The sequence below is a fragment of the Vanellus vanellus genome (assembly GCF_965231255.1).
Source record: "Vanellus vanellus genome assembly, chromosome: Z".
In the NCBI taxonomy this organism is placed as follows: domain Eukaryota; kingdom Metazoa; phylum Chordata; class Aves; order Charadriiformes; family Charadriidae; genus Vanellus; species Vanellus vanellus.
The window spans coordinates 75103123-75115011 of NC_138908.1; the positions used below are offsets into that span (position 1 = coordinate 75103123).

The 11889-nt window shown below is 46.3% G+C and overlaps 1 protein-coding gene across 1 annotated transcript; it reads left to right on the forward strand.

The window, feature by feature from the left end:
* Window positions 1–4703: 4703 nt before the first annotated feature.
* On the forward strand, window positions 4704–11477 carry FST (follistatin). Its single transcript, XM_082497650.1, has 6 exons — window positions 4704–4816; window positions 6963–7154; window positions 7564–7782; window positions 8148–8372; window positions 9410–9640; window positions 10366–11477. Exons 1-6 carry the CDS (start codon window positions 4735–4737, stop codon window positions 10446–10448), a joined length of 1032 nt encoding a protein of 343 aa, XP_082353776.1. The 5' UTR covers window positions 4704–4734; the 3' UTR covers window positions 10449–11477.
* Window positions 11478–11889: the final 412 nt, after the last annotated feature.

Genomic DNA, 11889 nt, shown 5'->3' on the forward strand with positions numbered 1-11889 from the left:
CCCTGAATCACCAATAAAAGGTAGGAAAGGGGTCAGTTTGGCTCATAACACGTATATGTCAATTTTATCTGTCCTAAAATGTTAATGCCACCTGTCTACCTGCCCTTTCTACAGTATGAACAAAGCCACAAACACAGAGTTGCTAGACCACCATGGGCTACCAGAAAGTTCCCATATTTAACATCAAAGTATTCACAGTCACACCATCCTCCTGGTCTTCCTGTGAACCACAATTAATCCAGCTAAACCTTTAGGGTGACCTCCAGACAGTCCAATCATCTGTCATAGGGTGGATTATTAAAAGTGAAAATTGCTCACCTACAAGATAACTTCTTGATGATGCTCAATTCTTTCTTTTTGCTGATCCACAGTGGAGAAGGTTCAGATAGCATACCTGTTTCCAGCTGTCTTAATCAAATGGGATGGCAGTTTATCAGATGTGACTTGCAAATATCTACTGATGGTCAAACTTACATTCCCTTTGCAATTTCTACCGGTAGCATTGATTAGGTAAGATCCCTACTACCTCTTAATTCAATCCATTGCCCACTACCTGAAAACAGACATCAACTTTCAGGTCAACTTAAAGGAAAAGATAACTGCTCAATGTACCTGTATTCATGTGATAAGCACAACACTCACCAATACCATACAAGTTCTACATTTAACAGTCCCACTTATGTATTGTTATTACAATTTCAGTGTAATAGCACACGTATCCACTACCTAATATGAGAATTCAGTGAGTACATTTTGGAGCTTAGTTTTATCAGGAATTGGTTTCCTTGTTTTTAATGGAAAAATCTTGGCCAAATCAAGAAATGAACCTGTGTAATCCAAATTTGTATGCTGCTTTACAGTGAGAAATGGCACGTGAAATTTCTGCAGAAAAGGCAGAAGGCTTGTGTTGTCCTGTAATAAAAGCAAAAAAGAAAGGGGAAGCATATAAAATGGAACAATGCAATGGTGCTCAGAAATGTCCTTAAATCTGGTAGCTGAGAGGAAAAAGAGGGGAACCTTTGTAAAAGTGCAGTTTTCCAGAAATGGACCCTTCTTTTTGTGATAATCAGGACAATCAGAAGGGAACAAGGGAGGCCAACAAGTCTTCTCTCCTACCAGAAGAGGACGTTCTACCTTTATTTGAGTACTTGCTCTGTGGGAGAAGCCAGTTCTGTGAGAAACCACATAGGATGATGCACACATCCAGGACCACAGGAGGGTGTTTGAGTCCTTTTCCTCTACCTTGAACGTTAGGCTGGGAAATGCCAGGATAGGCCTTCCCGTTTTCTCTTGCCTAAAATCCAGATCCCTTCCAAATAAATTTCAGGTTTTGCTTGGAGTGTTATCTACATCCTCAAAAAACTTTATGTAGACCTAATGCTTATTGAAGCAAGGGTCCTGAGGTGGTTGATTCTTGGTATAAGCAACCACTCCTCTGTTGAGAGGCAGCACATGGAGGGGAAAAGAGTAAAAGGAAATACATTATACTAGTACAATGAATACTGACTTATCACAAAATAAATATTCCCCATATGTATATGTGTGCGTATATATATGGATGTATGTTAATAGCACATGTCACACAAGGTTACACTTGGGGATTGTTTTTTCCTCCTACTCAGTATTTTCCTGCAATTTTCCTCAGAGACAAGCCACTTAATGTTTTGGATTATGGAGTCTGTTGTAGATACAGCTACATTACAGATAGGACAAAGACACACACTTTATGTAAATTGAGAGCTAAATCTGAACTTTCCGAAAGTTTGAGATGTTAGCATATACGTTTTTTTTTTAAAGGCTTTATTATTCCAAGATCAGGGCCAGCTGCAAAGATTGGATTCACATCCAAAACCATATATTAAAATGCATACACTTCTTGGTAGAAAGAAGTTTTAAAACCTGTCAGCTGAGAACAACACTCTTTTTGTGTGCTGCCTGACAATTCAGTTACAGATCGACCCTATTGTTTTTTGGGTAATTTAAATGTGATTGTTGGCAAAGCAGAAAGGGGTGGGGGAGACGTACAGGGAGGCACACAGTGAGAAAGAAAAAAGCATTTCTGATTATACAATATATCCCTGACATGTTGTTACACACAAACCCAATATTTAGCATTTAAAAAAGAAGAAGAAGAAAAAAAGAAAAACAATAAAAGAAACAGCAGCTGTTTCTATGTGATGTCAGAGAACAGGTGTGATACAAATCTCCATACCAGCGCAATCATATTGATCTCCTGATGATGCACGCATGAAGCACATGTGCAAACGTTATCGACCCATCCGGCATCTCATTTCCAGGAATACGGCCTGAAAATGCCTCGCTATAATTGAAAACACGATCAGGATAAACACCGTATTGGCCAATTATTTAAAAAAAAAAAAAAAAAAACACACACAAACTGAGTAAGGAAAGGTGAGCCTGCCCCCGCAGCACGCCCGGCCACCGCGGGCGTGCGGTGCCTCCTCGCCGGGCAGCAGCCGCCTGCGCTCCCCGCGCTGCCGCCGGGACCCCCCCGGGACCCCCCCGGGACCCCTTCCGGGGGTTGGGTGAGAGGCGGCTCGGCCCCGGCGCTGCCCCGGGGGGGGAAGGGGGGAGGACACGCTACTTCCCGAGGTGTGCGGCGGCGCTGCGGCCGGCCGTGGCCGGAGCCCCGCGGGGCGAGTCGGGGCGGAGAGGGACCGGAGGGGGGGTGCTCCCGGGATGGGTGGGGGACAGCCAGGCCTCTGACCCCCCGCCTCGGCGATTCCGCGCCTTTTCCTGCGCGACCCGCGGCGGTCCGAGCCGAGCCCAGCTCGCTGCCCCCCCGCCACCCCGCTGAGCCCTGCCCGCAGCGGGCAAGGGGGGACACGGCGGTCCCGTCCCCTCCGGCAGGAGAGGCAGGTTTTGAAACCGGCCCTTCATTTGCGGCTCCGGGGTAAGGGGTGTTTTGCTATTAATTGTTAATGCCGTCTGCCATTAGAGGGCACTAAGCAACCCTGCATTAACGCTGCTCCGGCGAGCGAGGAGCAGAGGCGGGGGGATGGAGGGGGGGGGGACGACGGGGGGGGGGGGGGGCGGTGGTGGTGGTGGAGAGAGTGGCACCAATTTGGGAAAAGATTAAAAAGGATGTGGAGTCCCGGAGCTTCTGAAGTGCTCAAAATGCCCGGGCGCTGCTCAGGACGATGATCATAATAATAATAACAAAAAAAAAAAAAAAATGCAGCGAGGTCAATCATTTACCAGTCTGCTTCTTAATGCGTGTGACCGCAGGTGGTACCGAGGGACATTGTGATTCATGCCCACTTTCAAAGCAGGACCAGGGCCCGGTCTGAGGCACCCAAACAACTGTCTTCTAATATTAGCACGGCTGTATTTCTGGATCTATTATAGTCTGTCCAGACAGATCCCATTGTAATGGGATCTTTTATTAAAAGATTAGCACTATCTCCTGCAGTTGGTGGAAAAAAATCTGTTATCACTGAGTTATTTGCAGTTGTGGGGAGGGGGCGGGCGGGCGGTGGGGGGAGCCGGGGGGCGGGAGCGGGGAGGAGGGGTGTGGGGAGGGCCGGGCGGAGGGCGCGGGCGGCCGCGGCGCACCGGCCCCTGACCCGGCACTGTCCGGGCATTCCTGTCTGCATACTTCGCAGTCTGTTGTGCTTTGGTGGCTCAGAAAAGCGAAAGAATCGAAATTAAAAAGGCAGCTTTTGTATAAACAATACCATTTTCCGTTAAGTAATCGTTTTGTATAAAAGGAAATATCGCCTACTCAGTTTCATTCAGCGGTGCCAAAAAATGTTATAAATGAGAGACCGCCAACTTTTCTAAGGGGAGAATAATGCCAGACTGTGCTTAATAAACTAGTGCCCTAGAAGTTCATTATCGATGTTGCAATCTTTTCTGATTCTGAAAGGAGACCGCCTACGTCGCCCCCATTCCCGTCTCGTCCTCCCGGGCTCCCAGTGAAAAGGCTGTCACTTGGGCGCAGCCCTAGGTATTAAACTTTTATTTGGTTCCGTCTTTTTTTTTTTTTTTAATTTTTTTTCTTTTTAGATTTGGTCGGTTGGTTGGTTGGGGTTTGGGGGGTTTTTTTTGCGTTTTTTTTTTTGGGGGGGGGACACGAACGAGTCCCGCCGGGCGAGCCGTGTGCCCCGCCAGCCGCCCCCCGCCCCGCGGAGGTGCGGGGGAGTGGGATTTACTCTTAGCGCCCACTTCGCGCGGGGACGGCAGCGCCCCGCGGCCGCGGAGCCCACCCCGGGCGGGCAGGCGCCGCTCCGCGCCCCGGCAGCCCCCTCCGCGCCTTCGGGGTGGGAGGAGGGGCGCCCCTGGACCCCCGCCGGTCTCCAGCCCCCCGCTTGCGCGGGCGCGGCGGCCGGAGCCGGTGCTGCCCGCCGCTGCTGCGCCGGCGGCTGTGGCTTCTCCGCCGCCCGGGGCTGGCGTGGGGCTGCGCGGGTGCGCTGCCGTGTGTGCGTGCACCTAGAGCAGATCATTGGAGAGGGTTTCCAGAAGGTGGAAAATGTCACCTGATTCACACTGAACTTTTTAAATCTCCCCACCCCCGAGCAGACACACACACACATTAGGAGACCGCCCACCGCAGACAGCTAAGACCCCCGTATAGATTTAAAGAGAGACTGCATTCAGAGCCTGACGTTCATTCAATAGAGCGATCATAAGCAGGCTGGCTTGTGCTCGCTCCCTCTCCCGACTCCCCCTCACGCTGTTTCTGTGTCTCTCTCACTCCCTGCTACACTGAGGATGTTAAATCAGAGAATCCACCCGGGCATGCTCTTACTCCTGATGTTTCTCTGCCACTTCATGGAAGATCACACAGTGCAGGGTAAGACCGGATTGTTTATTCGCAGATATGTTTCTTTATTATTACTATTGTTTTCTGTCTTTCGGGGCACGGTTTAGTTTGCTTGCGGTGTTAAACGCCTCTCTCCAAGGTCCAACAGGACAGAAGTTAACTGTGGGCATGGGATTGCTTTGTACCGAGGTGCAGAGGTGTCACTTAAGAGTCCTTTTTGATCGGATCTTCGCACTGCTCTGCATAGGCACAGAGGACAGATGAGGATGTTTCTTGGTATTTATTGTTATTATGCAGCCTGAATGAAGAGCAGCATCGCGAGGGAACTTTCCCCATCTCGGCACCCGAATGAGTGCTCAAAGTTTGTTGGTAATTTAGCTCAGATTTTTATCTCGCCTGCCTGACGGAAGGAGAGATGGTGTTGGGGAGCCCCACGATTACAGCTGACGTTTTTAGAAACCAATAAGTGGTCATTTTCCGGACATTCCTTTAATATTGGGTTTTCCTCCTCCCTCCTCCTGTTTCTTTTTGTGAATAAATATTAGTGTTGTAAATTCTCCTGCACTGAAGAGTATGCTTAAATAAGTTGGGGTGTTTTGTTTTTTTTTTTCCCATGCGAGCAAAACAAACCCGAACCTGATATTGACAACTCTTAAGAGCCCTCTTTCGACACAAGGGAATATTGATTTTTAGTTTGGGGGCTTTTTTCCCTTATCTTGACCGTGTTCCAACCACAACCCGAATGTCTTACCATTGCTTGTTTTATATTTTTGTCCTTTTTTTTTTTTCTTTTCTCCCCCACTACCGAGCTAGAGCTTAAATTAATCTAATGTAGGCAACTGTAAGACGCAAAACTTTTCTTTTCTTTTCTTTTCTTTTCTTTTTTTTTTTTTTTTTTAAGGGCGTTGTTTGTTCAGTGATTTTTAGCGGCAGAGGGGGCATATCTTGCCCGGCGCCCAGCGACATCTCGGCTGGCCGATCCTGACCCTTTGCTGCGGTACGTTCCCATCGGAGCAAGGAGGCAGGATCGAGCCCTGGCTGGATTAGCACCAGAATCAATTGGTATTGAGTTGCTGGAGAAGTCACATTGGTTATTCACGAGAGACTCATCCCAACCAAAACTCTCCAGCTAAAAAAGGGGGAGTTGCTTAAACTAATGTTCTTGGCTTGACTCCACAAATAACAGGGATACTAGTAAAAAAAAAAGGGGGGGGGGGGGGCAAAAAAAAAAAAAAAAACAATTCCCCCGGGCAAAAAAAACCCACTCTATCCGGTTTAAGGACAGTGTACTTTCCTCTGAAATGCTTGCGGGAGAGATGGCACCTATAACTTTTTCAGCTTGATCGACTTTTAACACGCTGTAGGGACCTCCTACTCTATGTGCTCTTGTATTTTATGTACTTTGCTCACTTTTTGGAGCTCTGCTGACTTATTTTAGTGAAGGGAAGGCATTTGTTAATAGAAGCAGCAAAATGTAGAGATTTCGAAAGACTTCGCGAACAGCAAATGTTCCCAATTCGTGCAGATTGCAAAATGGGCTGGGACTGAAACTCTGTGCGGCACTAAAACAATGCTGCTGTGCAGCCGCGGTGAGGAGGAGAGGGCAGGGGGAGGAGGAAGGAATTTGCAAGCGCGATTTTCTTTTTATTCCCTTTTAAATGCACATCCTTTTCAAGCCTCTGTCACGTGCCGGCAGTGCTCCCTCTGCTCTACATATGGAATAAATACCTCTGAAAACTGCCTCGTCCTGTTTTGATCGGGTCTTTTCTTTCTTTCTCGTTTTTTTTTTTTTTTCAGTTTGTTCTTTGGTGGGTTTTGGTTGGGTTTCTTGTTTTGTTGGGTTTTGTTTGTTTTGTTTTGGGGGGTTTGGGTGGGGTTTTTTTGTTGTGTTGTGGGGGGAGGAGGGGCTGTTGGGTTTTTTTGTTGGTTTTTTTTGTTGTTTGTTTGTTTGTTTGTTTGTTTGTGTTTGGGTTTTTTTTTTTTTTTTTAACTGCACTCCCAAATGGGCCGGAGTAGCTGCGGGTTATGAAATGGGACAAATAAAAGTAAACAGTCTAGTAAATTCATTGCAAGGCGCACATGTTGTGTCTGGGTCACTGGTGCCTGCCACTGATCCGGCTGGGTGTCCCGTTCCCCCCCGTCCCCCTGTCTCCCCCCGCTCCCCCCATCCCCGCAGCTGGGAACTGCTGGCTCCGGCAGGCGCGGAACGGCCGCTGCCAGGTCCTCTACAAGACCGACCTCAGCAAGGAGGAGTGCTGCAAGACCGGCCGCCTGACAACTTCGTGGACGGAAGAGGATGTCAACGACAACACGCTTTTTAAGTGGATGATTTTTAATGGGGGAGCCCCAAACTGCATCCCGTGCAAAGGTGAGGGGGGTGCTGGAGAGCTGCTCCCGGCGGAGGAGCGGTCCAGGCAGGGACTGGGCTGGGGGAGGAGGAGCGGGGAGGGAGCTGGAGGGGGTCAGCGCGGTCCTGCTGCTTTCTTCCTCGGTGCGACTTTGAGGGGCGTCTTGTACCAGCCCCGGCATCCCTGAGGAGACCCCATTTCTGCTCGGCCGCCGTGCACATCGGGGGGGAGGAGGGGAGAGACCTTCTCTGCCCCCTGCCCTCGCTGGCGGGGGGGAATTTCCTTCTAGTGGTGTTTCCTGGAGGGGGGGGGAAGGTGCTTTCTCTCTGTGCTCTGGGGTCACAGTGTCTTTTTTTTCTTTAAGCAGTTTTGACACCAGGTCTGTTCTCCACGCTTGGTACTAAAGTGGTGCCTCTTTCCTTCCATCAGAAACGTGTGAGAATGTGGACTGTGGACCCGGGAAGAAATGTAAAATGAACAAGAAGAACAAACCTCGGTGTGTTTGTGCTCCGGATTGCTCTAATATCACTTGGAAGGGCCCTGTGTGTGGCTTAGATGGGAAAACCTACAGGAACGAGTGTGCCCTTCTCAAAGCCAGATGTAAAGAACAGCCTGAACTTGAAGTCCAGTATCAGGGCAAATGCAAAAGTAGGTTTGCAAATCTAATCTGATCTCCCTCAAATGCCAAAGGGTGTGTGTCTGAGTGCAGGGAGGAGGAGGTGTTGGACGTACTTCCCCACAGGAACCAGAGTGATGTTCCAAATGCTGGGAGACAGTAATGACCCACACTCAACAGACAAAGATGTAGCTGGATTGAGAGTTCCCCGTAGTCTAGCAGTACTTGTGTCCTACCAGCTACCCTGAGATGGGACGGTTTCCTCCAGCAGCACTTAAATGAGCAGAGCTGCTGAAGGCTCTTATCTGATCATTTGTTTCCTTGTGTCACCCACTCACTTCTCGCTGGGACTCTGGAATCGCCTATTAATCACTGTGTGTTTCCATCTTTATTTCAGAGACCTGCAGGGATGTTTTATGCCCGGGAAGCTCCACATGTGTGGTTGACCAAACTAATAACGCCTACTGCGTGACCTGTAATCGAATTTGCCCAGAGCCTACCTCCCCTGAACAGTATCTCTGCGGGAATGACGGCATAACTTACGCCAGTGCTTGCCACCTGAGGAAAGCTACCTGCCTACTGGGCAGATCCATTGGATTAGCCTACGAAGGAAAATGCATCAGTAAGTATCTCAGTCGGAGGGTAAGGGTGGGGGGAGCTTCCTCAATCAGCCGTTTCAGAGTATCATGTGCAATTAAGATGGATGTAGTTAGTGCTGCGGAGGAGGAGAGACTTCCAGCAGCCTGGGTTTGTGCTGACCCCTGGGAAAAGGAGGGCCAGGGTGAGCTTTGCCCCTGAAAAGATTGCAAAAGGGATGAGGGAGTAGAGGGCCTGATCCTGCTTCTCTTGCTATCGCTGTGGGTGCTGACATTAGTACCCAAGGGAGAAGTTACCCGCCATTAAATAGACGATGACATGGTAACAGCGTAACAAGGTCTCAGTATTCAGTGGATCTGGATTCCTGGAAACAATTGTCTTCAAGTGGTCTTGGCAAAGCTTATGTTAACTTAATTGGAAACATGTGATCACTTTTTCGTCTTTAGAAATATTGCAGAGTTTGGAGACGGTGGGTGAAGATAGGAAAATAGTTTCTGTGCATCCTGACATTTTGTATTGTGATTTCCAGAAAGGACTGATTGCAAAGCGAGTTATGAGGAAGCACCTTCAGGGCAGCCTCTGCTCCCCAAAACTGCTGGGGGAGTTCAGGGGAGTCTCAGTCTACTTTTAGTTGGCATAGGTTGAGGTGAATTCACTTTCCATTCTCGTAGACAACTACTCTGTGTGGGTTAGTTTAAAAATAATTGATTTAGAAATGCTGAATGTGTTGGCAAATTCTGCACTTACCGCTAATTTGGGGAGCTGAATTTCCACTGACATCAAACAGAGCAGGAAGGTCATGTACAATAGGCAAATGTAATTCTGTATTCCCAGGGCCAAGCTCTGCTGGCACAGCTGTCTTTCCTCCCCCACATATAGACAGGCAATGGTGTCCAAGGGACTACTTGCTTGAGCAAAATCAGCAAGTATCATCACATCTACTGCGTCTGAGCTTTGTCTGTTCACAGTTCACAGGGGGAAGGGGATTTGGGGTTGTTTGTTGTTGCTTTTCTTTTTTCTTTGTCTTTTCACTTACCTCTAGTATCCTGTGTATATTTTTAGAAGCCAAGTCCTGTGAAGACATTCAGTGCAGTGCTGGGAAGAAATGCTTGTGGGATTTTAAGGTTGGCAGAGGTCGGTGCGCACTCTGCGATGAGCTATGCCCTGAAAGCAAGTCAGACGAGGCAGTCTGTGCCAGCGATAACACAACTTACCCAAGCGAGTGTGCCATGAAAGAGGCAGCCTGCTCCATGGGTGTGCTTCTAGAAGTAAAGCACTCTGGATCTTGCAACTGTAAGTGAGATTTTTAACTCTGCAGACACTTAAAGCTTCTGAAGGCAATCCCTAGGTAATGAAGACTTACACCTTTAAACATAAGAAGGCTTGATTTAGAGATTTGAGATATGGTACAGGTGCCATATAAGTATGTATCTATCACGCGCACACTTTTGTTACTGATAAAATGCAATAGATCTCCAACAATCAGTTGGCGTTCAAGTTGTGGTTTTGGGGATATTCTGAGGACAAGTCATTCTGTCAGAAAAGGCTTGTCCCAGGACTGTAATTTTAGTGTTTTTTTTTTCCTACTTTTTCTGCTCTCGTGTGCTTCGCTGATTGCTTTATTAACAACCGGATAAACTGTAACTCGCTCCAAAAGAACAAACGATGGTAGCACATGGCCACCTGGTTTGGCACAGTTGCCTCTGCTAACTCTGAATGAAGGACACAAAGCAGTTAAATCTAGAACACAAGAGCGCTTTTTATGTGATTTCAGGAATCTGCCAATAAAACCTGAGCCATTGATTCTTCAGAACTTTCTGCAGTTATGACTTCATAGGTTATGTATAAAAAAACCTTATTGCATAACAGCAGATGCCAAAGAGCATCTCACTACAAGTCGCATAAAATGCAACGCTGTATTATGGCTATTCAGAGGGCTTTGAAAACGTGCACTGAGCTGCTTCTGCGCTGTTGTTGTCCTTATTTAAACAACAGCTCCCCTGTATTCCCCCATCTAGCCATTAATGAAGACCCCGAGGATGAAGAGGAAGATGAAGACCAGGACTACAGCTTTCCTATATCTTCCATTCTAGAGTGGTAAAACCTCCATCACTATTGGAACAGCCATTGGGCACGAAATCAATGTCCATACTGTAAATAAGTGTATGCTTATTTATTTTGGGGAGAAAAAAAAGTATACATATAGTTGAGTCTGGTAGACATTTATTTATACTGTGTCATGTTTTATAATTTATACATAAAATGTCTGGTTGACTGTACACCTTGTTTTTTGAAGAAATTTATTCGTTACGGGAAGAGCAGTGTTATTTATTGTGAGGTCTCTTGCTTGTAAAGTAAAGCTTTTCTTTTTTCTTGTAAACTATGAAAGTCCATTCCTTAGAGCTTACCCACATGATCTCATCTCCTTGTTTCACTGATGTTAACTCTTTTCCACTTTAACAAACTTGCATGTTGGTTTCTGTTATGTTTATTTATTGGATTTTCTTCTTGCCGGTTCTGTACATAAAAGATCCCTCGGGTTTTTGTTTACAAGGAATCTTGACTGACCAAAAGGCGTTGTAACTGACTTAAGTATACTTCCAGGGTGCAGTGAGGCGATCTTTAAGGAAACTTCTTCCACTTCACTTTTCTCTACTTCTGATCACATCATGTACTGAAGTGGTCTCAATGTGCTGAGCATATATACTGTACTATACGAATTCTGGACCCAAAGAAATCGGATTATGAAGGTTGTTAGTAGCTCCAGGGCTAACTGTAATAAGAATAAAGGTTTTATTTTATTTTTAGTGTTTTATTTTTTTGTAACATGCGTAGGTGTTTTATCAGGTGTTTCCTTTAAGATGGTCTTGCGGTACCACTTTCAAAATTTTCTTTTCCCAATCAGTGTGTCACTAAAAGTTATATCAAAGCTTTATCAGTTCAAGTTTCTTGCTTTTCATAATACTTTTTTTCTGATGCAATTTTATATTTTCAAACATGGCGAGTTAAATATAAATTCATTTAAATATCTAGTTTTGTACTTTTCTACCATGTAAATGTGCAATGTATATAAAAGTTATAATGTGTATTTGTAAATAAATGATGAGTGAAAAAATAAAAAGAGGAATTTTCCCTAGAAGCAGTTCTCAGTTTTTGGTTCTAAAGGATTCTGGCCCTCTGGTGCAGAGAAGACATACTGGTGGTTACGGGAAAGGAGGTTTGCCCAAATATATATGTGTGGAATAGCAGCAAAACAGACTGGTTAAGGCCCAAGCTTTCAACTGACATTGATTCAATAAACCCTATTTTCAGACAGGAGCAATGTCTCCATTTCATTGGTATTAAATAATTAATTTTAAAACCAAGTACAGTGATGGATTCTGTCATTTCTTGGACATCTTTAACTTTCATATTTCTAGGAGGTTTTGAATATGCATTTGAATTTTTGCTAAGCTTCAGACCCACATTACTGGGGTTGCAGCTGTATCACCATTTTAGATGACCAACAGAAAAAGCAAAACATGGCCTGCTTGCCTAAGTTC